Source organism: Globicephala melas, chromosome 8 (assembly GCF_963455315.2).
Source record: "Globicephala melas chromosome 8, mGloMel1.2, whole genome shotgun sequence".
NCBI classification, from domain to species: domain Eukaryota; kingdom Metazoa; phylum Chordata; class Mammalia; order Artiodactyla; family Delphinidae; genus Globicephala; species Globicephala melas.
Window position 1 is genome coordinate 22,775,950 of NC_083321.1, and position 21,543 is coordinate 22,797,492.

The 21,543-nt window shown below is 43.5% G+C and overlaps 1 protein-coding gene across 3 annotated transcripts in view; it reads right to left on the reverse strand.

The window, feature by feature from the left end:
* TRIM44 (tripartite motif containing 44) overlaps positions 1-21,543 on the reverse strand; it is a 110,723-nt gene that overhangs the window by 12,126 nt on the left and 77,054 nt on the right. The window contains exon 5 of one of the 3 annotated variants that reach the window (XM_060303358.1): positions 17,994-18,060. The exons of 1 other annotated variant lie outside the window; for it this stretch is intronic. In XM_060303358.1, coding sequence (XP_060159341.1) covers positions 17,994-18,060 — 67 coding nt within the window. Of the gene's footprint in view, positions 1-17,943; positions 18,061-21,543 lie in introns of all 3 variants that reach the window. One more of the 3 variants, XM_030864691.2, reaches the window with a different exon arrangement.

Below are 21,543 nucleotides of genomic sequence, written 5' to 3' on the forward strand. Positions count from 1 at the left end.
TTTGCATTTGCTGTTAAGTTTCAAAAGCTCTCCCCTCACAGCTTGGAATGCGGGCTCCTTAACACTTAGGTCTCAGCTCCAATGTCGCCTTCTCTGAGGCTTTCCCTGACCAAGCAATCTAGAGTAGCCACCCACCCTACCCCTGCGCTATTACTTTAGACTATTGTATTGTCTTCACAAAACTGATCACTATCTAAATTGTTTTGAGATGTAAGGGTCCTTAACTATTTTGTTCCCTGCTATATCACTAGTACCTGATAATGTGCCTGCCACCAGTAAAACCTCAACAGTTTTTCTGAGTGAATGATCAGAACAGCCCCCAAAAGAATTATTGTTCCAGAAACATTCCAAGTCTTCCCAGGCAAACTGTGGGCAACTTGCTGGTCTCAGAGATACTGCCCAGGAATCTCACGGACAGCTTACTATATATAGTAAGCCCAGGCTCCACTGATTTTCCAGCTCTCACTGCAATCACCAGGCACATACAGCCACTGGGGAGACCAGCTGTGGATTAAATGCTGTATCACAAACGATGATTACTCTTACAAATGACTAAGCCTTACTGGTAAAGGATGTGTGTGTTTGATGGACAAGGAATGCTGTGTCACTGAGGGCAAAGCATAAGTAGTTCATGTCCAGCCCTTCCCAAGCAAGGACACTTGAAGAACCAATTCACCTCCATGAGGAAATGTTCTCACCTTCCTTATAAAACAGCTGCACGTTTGGCAACTTCCAGCCCTCTACAACCCAGCTGACTCAAGGCAGTCTTGGATTCCAAGACTTCAACCATTCGCCCCCTCACCCTAATGGTCTATGGAGGGAGAGACTCATCCAGGCCAAGATGGAAATAAAGGGATGTTTATTCACTGCTCCTCTCCTTCCTTTGGATGAAACATCAGCTGAGGTGCAGATCCAGGAGTGGGACAGCTGTGTTAGTTATTGTGGTGGTAGCGACAGATAGTGGAACACACAACTAAGAATCAGAGACATGGCTTCAAACCTCATTCCAGTACACAACAGCAGTATGACCTTGAGCGAGAGGCCTCTTTAAACTAAAGTTTCCATGTCTGTAAAATGAAGATAATGATACCTATAAGTACTCGCTAAACGGATGCTACTATTATTTACTAGGCCCTGAACTAATCACTTCACCAACATTTTCACATTCAGTTTTCATAATAATAACCCTGTATAATAGCATTACCACTCTATTTTACAGATGAAAGAAGTGAGGAGTAGAGAAATGAATAACATCCCAAGTTCCACAGCTGGCAGAGCTGGAACTAGAGGGCCTGGTCCTTGTTTTTAACCATGGATGGTGGACTCAATGTTGAGTGAAGGCAGCTACGAGGGGACTTGTTAAACCAGCTTGGCTGCATTTATCCAGCTAGGTTACTGGTAATGCCTCATTACCAGTAGCATAGACGGTAACCTCTGGTGATTGCTAAAGATTTTTCCAAGGCCTCGGCAGACTCAAACTCTAAACCGTGTACTAGAAAACTACCTCCCTGCTATGGGGGATCCCAATAGTCTTTTAAAGAAAGGTACAACCAGATGTTTTCAGTTTTTTCAACCACAGCCAGTCTGTGACTTTCCTATAGCAACCTGGCTGCAAGTTAGCCATTTCCCTCCGATTCTCACCTCAGTTCTTGTGAGCTCTAGCAAACAAGAGTCATGCAACCTTTTGCATGACTGCCACCAAGTCACCATCCCCTGGACGGAGTCTCTCTGGGTCAGACATCAGTTTCAATTTCATTTGTCCTGAGGTGACAGGCACCCAGGTCTCACTCATTTAATTAGGTTGCATAGAAAATATCTTTCAAGGCCTCAGCTGATTTTCACTGCACTGAACTAGAGAATAAAATTGGCATTAAGTCGAGATAATGCCTCCTTGTCTGCCTTCAGGGAACCGGTGATGAGGGTGGTCTGATAGATGCCTGCTTTGCCCTTGCAGCCTCCAGGGGTTCAGAGACTCAGCATGCCTACACGTGGCTGTATTGTAAATGCCAGTCTTTGCCACTTGAACTCCTCGGAGGCTGGGTCTGTTTCTCATTGACCATTTTACCTCGAGTGTTTAACAATATACCTGGCATTTAGGACACATCCGGTGGCTGCACACAGCATCTCTCACTACCTGCCTTGGCCTAGAAGGGATTTAGCTGGTGAAGTGAAAGCTGGGGAAGGCTGACCTTCAGGGAAGAAAGCGGGTGCAGCAGGAAAGCAGACCTTCCTCCCAGGAGCGCTAAGACCTGCCTGCTAGGAGAGCGCCTGACGGAGGAGCACGGCATGCGAAGATCGCCCACTTTGGGGAAGGACCAGAATTCCCACCCAAGCCCGCTGAGCTGCATTGACTATAGCAAAGCATTTCAACCTCCCTAAGTCTCAGCCTCTTACCTGTGACACAGGTAATCATTCATTCGCTCTCTCAGTGAACCAATGTTTATCGAGTGCTCACAATATATTAGGTACTGCAACAGGTGCCGGCGTTACAGTAGCGAGCCAGACTGACAAAGTCTGGTTCTCATGAAGTTTAATTTCTAGTAAAGAAGGCAACTAATAAGGGAGTAAACAAATTAATAATTTCAGATAGTGGAAAGCACAATGAAGAAAACAAAGCAGGATGCTGAGATAGAAAACGGTGGGTGCGTGTGTGTTGGGGGGCAACTCAGGAAGGCGAAACTATCAGGGTCTACTGCTCAGAGTTGAAAAGTATTAAATGAGATAATGGATGCAAAATATTTAGCATACTTACTAACAAGTAATGAGTACTCCACCAAAATTCAACTGTTGTTATATTACTTCCTCCTGAGTCAGCTGCCCCTCTTTCACCTCGCAGTGGCCGAGCCCCTACTACACGCCGGGGAGGGGCATGCAGAGGGGAATCAGACAGGAGCTCACAGTCTGGCAAAGAATGTAGCCTATGTGCTATGAGCAAAGGATGAAGTGGTAAATTCCACCTATGGAGTCAGAAAAGACTATCACTTAATGTTGACAGATGGATTGGTATCTTCCAGGAAGACTACAGAGCCAGAAGAAGGGCATGTCAGGTGGAAGGAAGAGCTTGAAAAAACTCCTGAAGATGAGAAACAGCCTGGCACGTGCAGAGAGCTGTGGAAAACTCAGGCTGAAGTGGGAGCGGGCACACTGAGAGAAGTATCTCATCAGCAGCTTTTAATGCTTATCTTCATGGGTCATGCTTAAAGTGTCTCCTAAGAAGATGGGGTCGGGGGGATGTGGATGGGAAAGAACAGGAGATGAGAAGCGTGTCAGGGCTCCATACGGCATCTACCACATTGCTAACACTCCATAATGTGAATAAGGGCTATGTTGAAGATGTTCAGCCTGAGGTCTGTGTGACACTACCCAAGGCAGCACAAACAGATGTGTCAAGGGGGGAAACCAAACACCCAGTGGTAACTCAAAATAAATCCTGTGTCAGGGGAAGGCAGGCGTCAGGCTGCTCAAATGTGACTACATCATCAGCACAAGTCTGAGACTCAGCCTATAAGAGGAATGCAGGTGCCAGCGCATGATGCTGGGGGTCTGGAGTGAACGGACTCTTGTTCCCAAGCAGAGCCAAGGACTCCCTCTTTGCCAAAGCCAGACCCACTTGTCCAAGAGTCTAAGGCCCAGGCTGGGGACATGAGAGGGCCCTGTAATAGGGAAACAGGAAACTACAAGGAGGTTTCTTGTGCCAAGTTAATAACTCGGGCATCTCTGCCAGCACGTTTTCTCTGAGATGAGTGTAACTGCAGAGGAGATGTTTGTGTAAGGGAACCATTCAGATAGAGCCCCGGTTCCCTGCCTGTTTACTACTCTGTCCTATCCCTGCCCTTGCAGTAAATGCTCTTGTCATGAGTCTCCCCAGGAAATGGAGAAGAAATTAAGGAAGCCATCTCCACCCCCAATATTCCAAAAGCTTATAATACAGCCAACAGGTCTGGACTGTAGGAATCTGCCCCTGCTGGGAGGAAGGCTGCTTAATGCAGACAGCCAAAGAGATGAATATCACATCCACTGTGCATTCAGCCAGTCTTACCAGAGGCTCTCCTTGGACTCCAGGTTAGTGCTGTCAGATGAGAGAGGGCACTAGTCTGGCCAGAAGAGAGGAAGATGACCCAAAACACATGAATAGACCAAGCGGGAGAGCCAAAGCAAAGTGAGAAAAGAGGAACTGAACACTACAGGTCTACATCCGTTTGCATGCCATTGCCCAGTCACAAGACTGAACAAAGCCCACTGCTCTGACTCAAAGGGCTGCCCTAGGCAATGGAGGAAATCACATACACCCAACACGGCATCATGCAGAAAGCAGTCCAGCCTTTGTCACATTCAAAAGATCTCTGCATAAGTCAGTGAGTGCAAAGACCGTATCAGAGTCGTTCCTTTAGTCTAAGGTACTGCACTTTTGGCTTAGCCTCCAGAGTTAAAAATCAGTAGATATTACAAGACAAGAGTAGGCCATGGGATCACCGTAAGCCCCTTGAGCACACGTGAGTTTCTGGGTGGGTCAGCTGTCATCTCAGAAGCTGATGGGTTAAGATGGATGGTTAAGTTTTGCTGGGGAAAAAGAAGTAATACTCTTTAAAGGACCAGGACTAGGGTATAAGTATAGGATAATGAGGGAAGCAGATAAAGATTATTAAAGACACATTCTGCCTTCCTCCTAGGTTTTCCTGAAGCCAGCTCTGCTGTGACACTCCAATGACATAATCCTACCACTTCAGACCTGTTTCATGCATCTGCAGAAGAACCTGTTTATGGCTCAGTCTCAACATAAATCAGGTGTCATTAAGGTTTATTTATAATACCCAGAAAGCGACTGTTCTCAACTGGCCCAGTAATAGGGCTCAGCCAGAGCAGACAATCCAAACACCCCACCAGCCACCAGGGGGATGTTCCCCTTGGTATCGAGTAAGGCCCAGTCACCCTCTAGGCCTGCGTAGTCGAGGGGCATCTGCCAGCAATCTAGATGGCTCCCTGCTGCCAGACTCTCAACCCTGGCTTTCAGACTGAGAGGCGCAGGAAGGGCACAGAGAAACCAAGGTTTGAATCCAGTCCTTCCACTTATTACCTGGGTCCCCCTGGACAAAACTTACTCCACCGGGCCTCAGTTTCCTCATCTGTAAAACAGGGTTCATGGCTCACAGGTTTTTCATGAATGTAAGAGCATATGGCACATGGTAAATGCTCATCAAGGGACCGCTCTTGTCATGAAATGGTGCGCAAGACAGTGCCTGCACGTACCCAACTTTCCCCACATGTGGCTCGGTTCCCTTCTTCTTGCCTGGATTAGATCCTCTCTCAGGCTCCACATTCAAAGTCCCAATCAGAATTAAAGTTTATACACGGCAGTAAGCATATCAGATGGCTCTTCTACACCAGCATGAGAAGTTAACAAAAGTGCATAGACCTTTTTCTTCTCCCACCCACTCCCCCGCTCACTACTTAAAACACGGCACAGGGTCCTCACCCAGCCCAGCACAGATGGGTCGTAGGGGCAGGGGGCGGGGGCGGGGAATGACAACAAAATAAATATTTCAGCTCACCACTTTGGGGAAAAGATGCGAGAATTTCTTTAGGGGTTATTTTTAAATTAAAAAACATTTGCTGTTAGACTATAAAGCCACTCCTCCCTAAAAATTATTTTTAGGGCCCTTGGCTGAAATCTATACAAAAGGAAAAAAAAGAAGTTAAAAAGAAGATGATAATTCTGTATATGAGTTTAAGAAAAGCCTATGGAACTACCTGTTTTATGTTCAGCTAGAAAGAGAAAGCTCTATTCCTTCTCCAAGTGCTTCTCCAATCTCTCTGAAGCCTGATTTCTTTTTTGTTTCACCAGCTTCACTCAGATATCACTGACATATCACAGGGTGTAATTTAAGGTATATAATGTGATGATCTGATACATGTGCATATTGTGAAATGTTTACCGCAATAAGGTTAGTTAACACATCCTTTACCTCACATTAATTACCATTTTGTTATTGTTGTTATGATCTAAGTCTGATTTCTGCTCAGAGCCTGGTGGGATGAAGGATTCTGGTGAGTACTCAGATGCCTCTTCTTGCCCACTGACGAGGATGGGCTCTGAAAACGGGGTTGGATGTGGGGACCAAGGCTGGAACCACTGGTCTATAAGAAAGACAATATGATCAGCCACTCAACTCTTACTCATTTTAAATGGCATGAATGGTCACATGTGGCTGTAAAGGGCAACCTTGCTAGGGGTCAAAATGAGACTCTCAGATGAGGCCTAGCACAAGAATGTAAAACTTGTCTGGAGGAGGAAAGGAGAATAACTCCATGAATCTGACATAACTCCATACCAGAGGCTTTATTTTTTCTCTTTCATTCCAACTCCTCCCTCCCCTCTCCTCTGGTAAAGAACAGTAATAGCACTGAAATCCACAGATAATCCTTCAATCTCTGTGGCAGCTCCACTTCTAAACTCCTCCTTCACACTGACGGTTTTAACAGCTGCTAACAAGTCATAACAAGCACCTCTCTTGCTCCAGCCTGGAATATCGATATCCTTTCTCTTTCCCTACTCAAATCATACCAGCCTTCAAGTCTACGTCTTTCATGAGGGTGTGATGACCCTCCAGCCTACAGAGACTACTCATCATTCCCCCTCAGACTCTCAGAGTCTGGGTCCTGCCTGTAGGGCCCAGGGGAACTTAGCGATTATACTGTTCATGGGGGAGTGGTAGAAATGCAGGATCCTGAGGGCTGGTGAGATCAGGTGAGATAAAAGCAACCTAATTAAGAGAATATGCATGAAAACTGCCACGGAGGCAAGGCTAGAGGGGCAGAGTGGCAGCTGGAGCAGTGAGCCACATCCGTAAACAGGATCATTCATTACAAAGTCCAACCTTCAGAAGGTCCAGGAAGGCTAGAAAGTAGAATGCAAGGTGGGAAGGACTGAAGCATTCAGGAGGGAGGCTGCGAACATGATGGGCACTGGAAGGCGGTCCTGGCTGTGTGGTTCGGGTCAAAGTGCCTGAAAGGTTCAAGAAAGTCACACAAGACTGGGCACGAAGCACTTAATGTGAAATCCATTTCCCTGGCATTGATCCCCACCACCACAGGCATCTCTTGTGGTGCTATTAACGTGGTGTGAGGCTTGCCTTTTTCTCCTCTGGATAGCGAGCAGCCCCTCAAAGGCATGTACTGCGACTTATCACAACTCAGATTAGCAGTTTTGTGTCTAAGACTTGTGAAATGAAGATAAGGGCTTTGCATTTTTCCTCCATTTCCTGTACGTCAATCACCTTCCCCTTGGTGAAGACAGTCGGAATCAGAAGGTTAAAAAAAGGGGGAGGCAGTCTAGACGCCCTGGGGTGGGGGTCAGGCGGTGGGATAATGGCTGGTGGGCTCCAGTGTAGGCAGGATACTCCTAAGGGTACTGCATGCCTCTCACAGTGATAACACAGACACTGCAGAAATGTACTTCAAGCTGCCCTGTGTTCATTATCTTTGCTTTCATTTTGTTTTGGGTTGGTGTTGTTTAAGAATGTGGAAGTTTACCTGCCCCATAATCCTCTACTGATTATACTTCCACACTGGATAGAGGTGGCAAAGGTGTGAGAGGAATCTTTGGAGCCACTCCTCCAGCTGCCTGCCAGTTGCTCTGGGATCCATCATCTTTGCTTTGCTGGAGCAGAGCCTGGCTCCCTCCTCTAGTCCCCACTTCTTTCCCAGAGGTCAGCCACGAGTTCACATCAAGCAACAAGCAGGGATTACAAACTGTGTGCCTGCTGGGAATATCTTTCTAGTGTCAAGCAACCATTAAAAGCACTTAAGGAAATCACAAGAGGGAGATGAGAGAATACTTTGGGGAGGCATAGTATAGGGAGGGCAGAAGGGAAAGCATCAGCCCACCTCCTGCCTTGGAGGGAAAAACAGGCCATAAAAAGCAAATTGGTTCTAAAGAATGGGGCTTCCTTAGGAAAACTACAGAACATTGTATCTTTCAACCAGTCTCCTGCTGGGGCCAAAACACTTCAGGATGCCTGGGAAACTTGCTAATACAGAGTAAAATGACATTTTAAGCAACTATGTATTTAAAAAAAAACTATTCAATGAGCATGTATTATAATAGGTTCTAACATACAGTCTCTCATCCAATTTGGACTGCATCTTTGTGAAGAAGACACTATGATTCCCCATTTTACAGATGTGGAAACTGAGGTTCAGAGAGGTCAGTGGCTCGACCATGTTTGGAGTTCAGGTTTGTCTGACTTGCAAAGCCAATATTCTTCCTACCAAAAAAAAATATTGGGCTGTGACTCCTTGCCAAGTCTGTATCATTCTGACCTACCTGTTGTTACCCCTGGATTAATTAGGTACTAGCTTGGGTGGTCTGTAGAGCCCAGTGGCCTTTCCTGTCCACTGATTAAAGGAAGAGTAAACCTATCTGTCTTAAGTGGGCTAACTGAATCTCTGTGATGGAGTCTTTCTTCAATCTCTAGGTGTCAATAACCATCTAAAAGGGAAGGACTGGTTCTGAGATAAGCAGATAAGGTAACCTTGGGAAAGTCTCTTTCCTCTCTGAGTTTAGTAGCCTCATCTGTAAAATGGGTCTAATAAAACCTATGTAATACTAAATAAGACACCTTATTAAAAGCCTTAATATTATATCTGGCACAAGGTAAATACTTTATAAATGACAGCTATTATTGTAATTTCTGTTTTATTTCAGATCAACAGTTTTGGAAAATACACAGGTTTAGCATCAATTTGTTCCCATTCAGTAGACGCTGTTTATTGTTGAAAATTTTTTTTAAATCTTGAGTTTGTTTCATACCTAAGAACAACTATAACAAAAGAATGGCAGTGGAAGCACAGACAACTTGAGCTGAAGAAAGAGAGACATATTGTCTCTGGGGCTGGTCCTCTCCCTTTCTGTTCAGTCATCTTAGAGCAGACTATAAGCACAGGTATTTAGAGACTAGAAACTTATGCTATATACACATATGGCAGGAACCTTGAGCACTTTAGGAGGGGAAAGACATGTGTAGGATGAATTCATGCAAATGGCTTTGCTTCTAATTATATAGTCCCCTGAAGGCCCATTTGCTAGAGGAACTCTCTTAACATGGGCAGCTCCTGGGGAGGGCAGTTCAGGCTGGTTCCCTGGCTTGCCAGCCATCTTAATAGTGCAGGGAGCAGCAAACTGAAGGAGAATCAGGCTGACGCTGTGTCCTCGCCCTTGCTCCTCACTCTGACCCCAACAGGGGCACAAAGACCCAGAGGTTCTTGGTGGGTTTTAATCTCCTGTACTCAAAGCTGCTCTGGTGGTAAACTGCATCTTCTTCTGTTCTCTGTCCATGGAAACCTGAAGCCACTGCTGCTGGAGACAGCTTCTATCTGCATCCTCATTTCTGCACCCCTTTCAGAAAGGCTTTCTAGGTTTGAAGCAAGACTAAACCCTGCCCCAGGGCAAAAGTAAACTGTGCTTCAAATCACTGGCCCTGAGGAAATGGTGAACGATTTTTCTCTTAACTGTTTTACCGCTTTTCTTTCAGAGGATACAGCAAGCCATTCCAGCCATTTGAATTGGCAAGAATGGAGAATTTGGGACTCAGAGATTCAACTCACAGCTAGATTCATTTGCGTTTTAACTAATCCCCCAAACAGTATATTTGGTTCTACAGAACTTCCTGTAAAATAGTGGGCTTTTCAGTATAGGACAAGTGCTAGTAGCTTTTTGGCATGAAGGAAGGAAAAGAACAATAACTTCTTTAAGGTTATTGCACTGGTCTTAACTGGGCTTATATCTGTAGGTAGATTTGGGGAAACCAGTTCTCTCAAGTCTGTCTTTCAGGTATTGACAGAAGAGTCAGGTGATGCAGTATGTAAAAATTAAACCTCCAGAGACTCAGAGGAAACAAAGAAGGACAGGCATTGAAATTCCACAGCCTAGTTTTTTGATAGAGATTTTCAGCAATAAAAAGCTGGTGAGATTTAAGGTTACTCAGAGACCTAGAAAGACATTTTGCTCTCCCCCAAGCGAAATTTTAGAGTCTTGCTTGCCGTTTTTTTGTTAAAGGCAAAACCAAACATTTCCAGACCCCCTAATGGATTGCATTCTGCAAATGTGTGTACAAACACACATGCACACATGCACACACCCATACCCATTCTAAATTCAGTTTGCAACCTCTACTCCTTTAATTTGCCTTGCAATCACTGAGTCAGTAATCCTAAACTGAGTAACCAATTTTTATTAATGGGCAACTCCTGCATATCTAAAAGACTTAGCTGGAATAGGTGTGGTATAAAAATGTAGGATTTTACAGAAATTTAGGATACTCTTACATTCTGTAAACCACCACATCACCTCCTTTAAATTTCTAGAACCTTCGAATGAGGACTCACAATATTGGGCCCCCCAGGTTATCTTCCAGGTACACCCTTTAAGAGCTGAGATCCCAAGTCTTGGAAAGGATATGTTTGTCATAGATATATCTAAAAAGATATCACCCCAAGAACCCCCTGCAGGCTGCAGGCTAAATGTCTGGCACCTTACGGCCCACATATTGTTTCAAACATAGGGGAGGCCGTTTCTCGCATAGCTGAATACCCCAGCCTCTCTGCACGAAGGGGCTACATTCTGCCACAGTCTGGCATTTCAGACTCTGTGACTAGTTACCATCCCTCCACTTCATAGACAGACTCTCATCGTAAAGATCAGGTCACATAACTAACCCCAAACTGAGCACATTCTGCTCCCTGGTTGGCCTGTCTCACTATTTACCCTCAAAGTCAAAAAGGCTGTGACCGTGTGTGGCTGATTGATGGGGTGATTTGCTGTTACCAAGCATATCAACCTCGCTGGCTGTGCACATGAAGGCAAGAAGATCTTGGGGTACCCCCAAACCTGGTTCCCTCAATCAGCAAGGCTTTCCCTCTGCCTTTCTAACAACACCTGACTGTAACTTGTGCCCATTAAGTAGGCCCTTCTATTCCTAAGGAAACCTGCTTGTGCAGGTTTGCTGATGTGCACAGCACATTACTTCCAATGTGCCCTTCCAGGAAAGGGCCTGACTCCCACTTCTGGTGCACAATTCATTCTGACCCAAACATCCTATCTGCTGCGTGAACGCAAAAACATATGCACACACACAGGGCATCCCTCGTTTTCTCTGGAGTAATGGGAGCCTGGGCAATACTTTATTCATTTACCCACATAAATTAGAATGGAACATTGAAAACACCAGTGACATCTACACAGATAACAAAATGTATTCATTATGGTCGGTGCTATTACAGTGACAGGAAATGCATTCCTAATGGAGGACATTTGAAATAATGTGTTGCTGGATTCTGTGTCCATAAAAGCAATAATGAAGAAACAGGAGTGGGTCAAATAAAAGGAGTAAGAGGGGCACGGGGGGTGAGGTCTGGGCAATGTCAGTGAGACGGCACACCCACTGGATTCACGGGAAGAGAGTTATGATAGTTTAAAGGCAGGAGAGGCGAGAAGGGCATCTGGCTGACATTCTGGAGAACTGAGGTTTGAATCCTGGCTCTGCTATATGCCAGCTGTGTGATCCTGGGCAAGTCATGTCAATATCCCCTTAGTTATGTCAATATCCAGACTGCTCACTTTTAAAAGGAGGCGCTACCTCACAGGACTGCATGAGGAGGACATGAGAGAGCATATGTAAAGTGCTCAGCTGCTCTGGTGGTAATAAGCATATGATCAACATTAGCTTTCCTTTTTCTTCTGGTTATCACGAAATAAATGCACAGCACTGTGATTTCAGGCATCATCTAGCTCTCTGAATCTCCAAATCCAAGTTTCTTCTTCTGCAACGTGGAGCTGCTCTCCCTACTGCGTGAGCTTATTATGAAGAGCAAGTGAAATGGAATGTTTGGCATATACTATTGATTGGCTGACTTAGTCATTCTCAACTCACTCTCCCTGCTGCGTTCTATTCTGGAGTGTGGACGGGTTAAATATGTGCATACCGAGCCTGTACTGCAGCGGCGGGATGCGGACATGGAAGGAGCCCAGTTCAAGCCTGACACAGAAGGATAAGTCTTCCGGTGGTGGGCGGGGGCTGTGTGCTGGGAAAGCGTTTACTTTTCTGATTAATACAGACATGGCCCTTCTTTTGACCCCTTCTCCATGCTTGAACGTGGATATGACACCCAAAGCTGCAGCCCTTTTTCAATCATAAGGCAACAATCACGAAGGAAAAGCCCAGGGAGTCTCAGAGGCACATGGCAGTACTGACATCATTAGCCACTGAACCAAAGCCAGCAGTCACCTCCCTCCACACTTACTATGTGAAACAAATAAACCTTTGTTTGCTTAAGCTACTGATACCAGAGTTCTCTCTTACTCAAAGCTGAGCACAATTCCAATACAGTGCATTAAGTACTCCGGAATATTAAAAGCCCCATATATATAAAGTACACAATCTTCCCTCTGCCAAGAAGTTCATTCCCTTGGACCCGTCTGGCTAATTTATATATATCCTTTAAGCATAGGTTTAGTAGTATCTCTTCTAGGAAGCTTTCCAATACCCTATCCCTCACATTTTTCCCACCCTTTGGACTTCTCAAAGCACTCCATACGACCCCTATCAGTGCACGTTACACTGCTTTGTAATGATCCGTTTACTTGTCTCTTTGCTCCACCAGTTGCTTAAAATGTCTCAACAGCAAGGATCCCTCCCTATTTTAGCCATTTAAAAAATTTCGTACCACTTGTCATAATACCTGCCACACAGTAGATAACTCATTAAGGATTTGTTGAAATACTGAATAAAACAACGAAAGAATGACCTGAAAGGGCATGAGGTAAATGATAGCCTGTGTAGCCTTAGTATCCATTCATATTTTTGAAACACTGCAAATAGTTTTCTAATTCCTATTATTACTTTCAGGGTACCTAGGTTGGGAAAGCATAGGTCTAGACAGTGATTTACCGTTTTCAGTCATTCCACTTGATCCTTATTTGAGTTCATGACATTCCCTTATTCCAGCCTCCTAAATTATTTTCTGCTGTGTATTTATTGAGTCCATACTTATCTACACAAAACTAATTTTATTTCCTTCCTTGTTGTTTTAGAATTTACCCTTGTGATAACCAAAGACATCCTGGGAATATATGTTATTTGGCACCAAAATAAATGTTCACACCATCCAGCAGCTCCCTTCCTAGGTGTCTTGAGTTCTGTCTGTGTGACTGGAGCTTCTGGAGGCGTCCTGCTGTCTCTGCCGTATCTGTGTCCTTACCATCCTTGAACGCACAGTGTGCAGGTCCTCAGGCTGAGCCTAAAGTATGTGGTTCTCCAGCAGGAAACAGATGTAAACTCTCGTGTCCTCTCTCTTCCAATAAAACCAGCTTGTCTCCATTACTTATATAGATCACAGCCTTCTTGAAGTAACATTACTAATCCCATTGCAAAATATCCAGAAAAATGCATTATGATTCAGATTATAAATCAGAAACATGTTCTATTATTAGGCACATTACATTAAAAAAAAGTCTAAAAGGTGAAGTGGTCTCCCTGTGACAGTCACCAGTGGCCAGCCTCAAGTCTGAACTCCCGTTCCCTTTGCCTCTAATGCTCACCATGCCCATTTTTGCTTGGCTGGCCCCTTTGTTCAGTCTGGTTTCAGCTGAAAAGTGACCTCCTTAGCCCTTCTTTGAACACCTTATCTGTAGCAGCTTCTTCTCCCCAGCTCCCTTCTATCGAGTCACCCTGTTTCATTTCCTTTCTAACACTGCTATCTGAAATTATTTTCTTTATTTAGTGGTTTACAAGTTTTTTGTCTATCTCTTCCCACTTGAATTAAATTCCACCAGAGAAGGGATCTCATCTGTCTTGTTCGCCCTGTATCCTCAGCAACAAGAGCTGTGTCTGGCATAATATAGGTGCTTAATAAACTGTGTTGAAAATGAATAAGAAGAAAATGGACAGTCTGTATTCACTCAGTGAATCCATTTTGCTGCCCTTTACTTGAGTTTCCCTTTGGGAGTGAGGATGAAGATGGGGTTGAGGGCTATCATGAATCCTTAGAGGTGGTGAGGTTAGCTTTGGGAGGCTATGTGGAGTTACGGAAAGAGCTAGAGTTCTGGTTCTGCCACTTTACTAATTGGAACATGTCCCTTACTCTCTCTGAGCTTCAGTTTTGTCATCTGAATGGTAAATTGTTTCAGAAGATCAGTATAACAATTAAATGAGACAGCGATGGCACATAGTAAATAAGTTAGTCCCCCCTTGCCTGTCCCTTAAGGCTGTAAAAAGAGGAAGTAGTCCAGGAGCCACAGGAAAGTGGTCTAATGCTTTTTCCCATTCTAGCAGTCACCTTAGCAACCGCGACGATTCTTCACGGAGATAATGTCAACCTGCTGTATCACGGAGGTTAGCCCACAGGCCAATTTTGAAGTCCTGAGTATATTCTCAAAACACTGAGCATGAGTCTACTTTGAAAGATTATTAGAAATTTATTCCTCTCTTCTCAACCTTACATCAACTTACATTAAACTGAGGCTGATGTTATTTCACAGAGGTAAGCTTATAAATCTGTTTTAAAGAGCTTTGGGTACTGATCCTGCCACAACGTGTGCTTCTTGTAGTGTCATCAAAAGCACACATTCAAAGCCATCAAAAATTTGTGGTCTCCAGGCCTGCTAGAGAAACTTATGGTGACATCTTCTTTGACAGATATTTACTTGTTTGAACACATGTAATTCCTTACACTCAATTTATTCTACCCATTCATTTGTTAATTCAACATGCATGAACTGAGCACCAATTGCATGTTTAGCCCTAGTAGTAAGAGTTACTATATCCTAGCAGTTATTAAATGTTAAACACTGTGCCAAACCCCTTATGAGCATCAGGTCACCCCACGGGCATTATGATTATCCCCATTTTACAGACAAGAGAGCTAAACTGAGGAGTTTACATAAATTGCTTATGTGGACAATTAATGGTGGCTAGTACTTTAACCTAAGTCTTTCTGACACCAACCCCATTCTGTTTCACAATACTCTAGCAAGCAGGTCTTGAAAATACACTTGGTACTTATCAGGGTCCTAGATACATTCCTGAATTAAAAAGAAACAAGGCTAGACGACATGACCTTTCTCACGGTAGGCACTCCATCTTATTCTTCTTTGTATTCCCACCCCCTTAAACAATAATGAGAATGTGGCTCCTGTTTGCAAAGATGTAGTAGAGCCAAATAGACAAGTTTGCATGAAAGACCTTAAGAAGAAGCCCAAGACACAAAACTGTACAGGGTACAAAATATGTGAGTGATTATAGCTAGAGAATGGGTTTTACTCTATAACCAAGCAACAAAATGAGGAGACTGGATTAGCCTGGGCATTAGAGACTCAAATGCTTACAGGGGCCTAGTAGGTAATATGAATGAATGAAGTGAATAAATTGGGTCAGGTGGAGTCTGGTAAATTGCAAAGTACATACCCCATCTAAGGAGCCAGCTGGTCAATGTCATGGGTAAATATAGATCCAGTATTGTCAGAAATTTTGAATTTCCAAAAGAAGCTGAAAAAAATCTGCTTTTTGACGTGAAATCTTTCAATTTTTAAATGCTGGTCAGTAATTCATAAATTGAAAAAAATACTTTATAAGGCAAACAAAACATATCCTTAGGCTAGATTTGGCTGATGACCCATCAGTTTGCGGTTTTTGAATTAGACTATATTTCATAATCTTTTCATCACCAAGGATCCCCACGTACCCTCCAAAGGTTTCAGAATTTGAAACTCTGTCTAACATACAACATTTCTGAATATTTAATTAGTTTTCTTGCACGAATTAAATAATCAATAACTGACAAATTAGGTCACCATGGGGGAAAACAGCTAACATAACTCTGCCCTGTTGCAGTTAAATGTAAGATTTCCCACTATAAGTTTTGAAATATTGAAAATAGTTCATAGACTTTTATTTCTATCTTCACAGATCCTTCTGGGTCTGAAGAGCCCAGTTAGAAATTAAACATGTAGATTTCTAAGATCTGGTGACAGTGAGGCATAGTGGGAAAACGTGGGAACTGGAGTCAAACAGAATTGGGTTGAATCCTAGCTCTCCAGCTTAGTAGCTGAGTGAAGGTCAATAAATTATTTAGCATCTTTTACTTATTTGCAAAACGGGAATAATTTGTGATCCATATTTTTCTCTTACCGTCACCATCTAATTAAAAGAAGCAGCCCAGGTAACAGCCCACTTAATACCATTATGATGATTAAAATAGTTCCAGCTCACAAATGAACAAAACAAAAGGTCATCTATCATGAACAGGAGCTATGATGACATGCACACTGATGGAGGAGGAGCACACCTATGACCTTCTATTACACCTTTCATCCAAGGAACTCCAAGTGCTTGATGACAGCCCGAAGTTAGAGCTGGAGAACCAGAAACTTGGTGTGTTTATGAGTCTTGCCTAAAGTCGTGCCCTGCCTTAGGTGAGCAGATGCCAGAGGGTCTACGCCTTAGTACCTCTTGCTAACTAACAAAAAAACTGCATCTTTGTTGCCACCACTAACATATGTATTAATAACTGAACTCATCACTATATGATTTTATTATTCACAAAATCATTCTCACAAAATCATTCAACACACATTTATCATGTGCTCCTCACAAGCACCCAGGCTGGGGAGGCACAAGTCAGCCCCATTTTGTGAATCAGAAAACAGGTTCTAAGAAGTTGGAACTAGTTTATGGACACCAAATTAGTAAGAGGCGGAAGTAACTCCAGTGACTTCAAATTCATGGTTTTTCTCATTAACCCGACCTATAAGAGGCCACAGCAAATGAGAAACAGGGGTGCTGTTAGGAGCCACGTGCTAGTTGAGTGAGCACTATTCTGTTTATCTGTGAAGTGCTAGGTGTATAAGAAATGGAACTTGTTCTGGGATGAACAAGAGATACAGGCACTTAGGGGCACTCTGTTGTCTAACTATAAAAAACTGTGTTAAGAAAAACTAAATTGTCATCTTAGATTACACACTAGCTTGCCTCTGTAGGGTCGCAGAGCAGAGCATTGTTCAATTGTGCTTACCTTTTCCAATTTACCCTCCTGGCCTGCCCCCACCTGGGAGAAGAGAAGCCCTACAAACCACATGACTCTTCGGCCTCCCTGCCCCCCAACCTTTCCTACAGTAACTGACTAGACAGGCATGACCACCTAACTCAAGGGCAGCTAATTAATAGACATGAATTGGCTATATTTTCTCTTGGGACTGTGGTGAGGCAATGTTGAATCCTGCATCAGAAAACTGCTATATAGCAGGGGCCAAAGCGCTGCCAGGACAAGCTGAAATTGTAAGGAAAGCAAACAGAGGATGCTACTCTGTGGGGTGGAGAGTAAAGCAGGAAGCAGAAAGAGACAAAGAAAGAACAGAGACTGAGAGAGCAACTTCTGGTCTTAACCAATTCCCACGCCTGTGCCCATCAGGTACAGAAATACTTCCTTTGATTGGGTCCTGTGAAATGCACCATGTCCTTTCCATATCCCACTGTGTTATCTGAGCGAGTGTGGGTGGATTTCTGTTCCTTACAATCAAATAGTCTTTGATTAATACAATAAGAAACAGGAGCCACAGTTATATCACAGAACAACTAAAAGAGTAAGAAATGGCTAAAAAAAAAATTAAATCTTTCTTTTAGATCATACAGAAAGAGAAGGAGAGAATGAATGAATGAATGAGTCTTCAAAGTTGAAAAGACTCTATATTATGGCTGCCTCAAAATACTCCAAGTTTATTTCCTTTATATCTATACTCTTTTTAGATATCTATACTCTTTTTAGAATGAAAAGGATTAAGCGTTGGCAAAGCTCTCTTCTTATAAAATAAAGTACAATGCTGAGGACTTAAACAGTGATACAGTACACACTTTCCCCTCACAAACCACAGTTCAAAATTCCCTTGTTACTCACAGAGTGTACAATTATGATGTCCATTCTCCACCTGCCATCAATCAACTTACTGTTGTATAGCTCTGTTCAGGGTACTGGTTCAAATGGGTCAACAACTGTGAAATCTTCTCTGAATCCCTAGGAAGAATTAGTTACTTTTTATTCTGCTTCCCATTGCACTTCACACATCTATGTGGGTTCTCACACTGGTATATTATAATTCTTTGCTCATTTCTCAATCGGACTACAAGTGCTTTGAGGGCAGGGCCCATGGCTCATTCTTTAACCCTGTTGTGCCTTGCACAGTGTCTGACTTACAAGCTGGTGGAATAAATCAAGGCTCATTAACTTTGCCTCATGGGAGACTTCCTGGAAACAGTAATTAAGATTAAAAATTTTTTGTAACAAATCAACTGAGGTTACAACTACGCACACAAATTGTGTTTAACCATTTCAACTGAGTTAGCCTATAATTTTAGTTTCAAAAAAAGTACTAAAAGCATGTCACAATTTAAATACCTGCTGAAAAGTTGCATTGCAAAACACTGCATGGAGTTGGGGATAGGAAGGAGGTTAAACACCTCAAACTGTTAAGTACAGCTCTCATCTTTGGTGAGCTCAGACTGTACCATTAATTTAATACTGAAAATTGAACTAAAATGACCACATGAAAAAAGTGCTGAACCCAGCATTTTGGCTGAAGTGGTTAAAATGCCAGGATTTGGACTGAGTTTCCTGGAAACAAAGTTAATGGGACAAGCAGACACGGGTTGTTGGCAACTCAGCTTTGTAAACTACTTCTTATGATGCACGGTGAAACACTCACCTCTTTAATAACTGCACTTTCCTACTGGCAAAGCTGAGGGAGGGGGATAGGAAGCCATTAGCAAGTGTGAGGTGATGCTGAAAGGGTTGTGCTGAAGAACCCATGGTGTCATTTGTTCTCTGTATTCTCCACTTTCAAACAAGGAGAGCAGAGACTTAAGAAACTAAACTATGATCAAGGTACTACTTTTTTTAGTGGAGACCCAAATAATAAAGTAGAGTGCTGAGATTTCAAGGCTACAGTAGGTGGCTCCTGCCACCTCTCCCACTAAATTAAAGTTATCTGAATCCCAGGGAAGGAGCAACTTGACTTACTCATCTAGTCATTGATGGAGAAGTTGGAACAAAGACCTACCTGGGACCAGGAGAGACAATTCCTTCCTAATCTGCTTATGGAGAGCAAAGGGCAAGGAAGGTCCATCCTGCCTGAATCAAGTGATCCAAGAAGCAAAGGAGAAGAAAGATACGGCCATGTTGTTTTTTTTCAATGCAGTGACTGTTACATTAACCCTGCACAACAGAGAAGAGAGGCCAAATGACTACCAGACTCTCACCAATCAGACAAGTTACTCCTCTTCCCAAGGGAAGGAGTGAGTAAAGGATAAAAGAGAGGCAGAAGCATTCCCTTGAGAGGGAGGAAGAGTGGCAGAAATTTCTGATTCTGTGCATATGTGGTATGTGGTGGGAGAGGATAAGGTTTCTCTTCAGACACCCAGGCTGACATTGTGAAGGTATTATCATAACATGAAATACACTGGAAGAAGTGTAGAAGGATGTCAGGATACCAAAAGATGCTGGAGAAACGTTGTGCATAAGGCTACATTAGTCCCATGACCTCAAGGCTCTATGTGTTCCCAAGGACCCCACTTTGGAGATGAAAAATAAATTCTATCTCCTTTTTGGATTCACAACAAACTCAAGGAGAAAGTGACCTATGAGCAAAGGCAAAGAGGAAAGGCACGCAACCCAATGGGCTGAGACAAATGCAAACTGGAGTCATTATAACATCTTTCTCTCTAAGCCAACCTTCCCTCCCATTAGCATCACTCCCAGTAGTCTGTGGTCTCCTAAGACAAAGACTCCAGAGTCTTAGCGCCACAGAGGGACAGAGCTAGAGGGAACCTCAGGGGTCACATCAAATTCAGGTCTTTCATTTTATAAATGTTAAACTCAAGCCCAGAAGGTTCAATGACTTGCCTGAGTTTACATAACTAAGTAGCAGCAAAGCGAGGCTTGGAAGCCAGCGCTCTTGATTTAGATCTTTCTCTTTTATTTCTCAAATACACCACTCACTAAGTCCTCTCCAGTCCCCAAACCCACGTTTCCCCCACCTATTCTTTTCTCCCCACTGCTACTGTTCTAATCCAAGCCTAGAATCCTAGAACTTCAAGATCTTTCATGTGAATCACAGCAACGATATTCTAATCTTGTGGACCTTCGGGACTCTTCTCTCGATCTGAAGTCACTTCTCACTTGCCTCTAAAGTGATCCCCTGCTCACTGGGGTGGGCTGCACCATTTTGCCCCTGCTCTTTTCCCCTTGCCAGCATGTCCCATGCAGGGGCTGCTCTTTAGCCTTTGCCTTAGAATGAAGGAGAAGGGAGCAGAGCTAAAGCTGATCCACAGTGGACATGCAGTATGTGAGAGAAGTAAATGTTTGTTGTCACTGAGATTTCAGGGGCACTTACGTACCCATGCAGTTAGAACAGGGCCTTGCTCAAAGAAGGCACTCGGAAGATTTTTTTTTAACTGAATGAATGATCTCACTAATCCTCACAGTAATCTTATTTTAGATACTATTATCATCTTCCTATTGCAGATGAGAAAAGCAAGGCCTAAGGAATTTAAATAGCAGGGCTAGGGTTATATAGCTAGTAGGTGATGAGGCTGGAATTCAGACCCAGAACCTCTGACCCCAAAGCCCATATTCTTTAACCAGTGCATCACACTAATTCTGAGAACTCTTAAAACTGCTGGAGTCTAAAATACACATTCAGTTTTTAATTACGTATTATCTTAAAGCTGTCTGATTACTTCATATACTATATCATGCCTTGATATCCACAGGGAATTGATTCCAGGATGCCCCTCAGATACCAGAATCCATGATGTGCAAGTCCTTTATTTATATAAAATGGGGTAGTACACACATATAATCTTCTGACTATCCTTTGCCATTTCCCCCTGGTTGCAGGCAAAGATTCCCTCCTAAAGACTTCTTTACTGACTGATGATGGTTGATTCAGGACAAGAGCTCACCCTTTTTACTTCCAGTTCTCAGGGAGTCAGAAGGCTGGCTTGAGCACTCCTCACCTTGACTCAAGAGCTCCAGAGGCAAAGACTGAATTTTAAACAGCTTTCAGGTCTGATGGAGATATAACTTTTGAAGGAGTAGATCACTTCCTTCTTCCCAGATGTCAGCCCTATCACTCAAAGGCAGGGAGGAAGAGAAATGCCTTCTAGAAAGATTGTTTTAAGGGAAGAAAGAGGAAACAGTCAGGCCTCAGTTAGAAAAGCAAGAGTCAGCACAAAAAATCTGTTTATTTTGGGAACTATCTCAGGATGATACATTTGAGTTTGCACCCTGCTTTTCCAGACAGCAAGCAGCCTGCACTACTGCTGGCTCAGACAGGCCACTGTTCTCCAACCTCATCATGGACAAGGCACACAAGTCTGCAGCTGAAAGGGTGGCCACTGACATGAAAGCACCTCTGCAGCCCATCACTTGCCAAGGACAGGGAAAGAGCACTGCCCAAATCTCTCCACAGTCCTGAGTGCACAGTTTGCCCCATCCAAA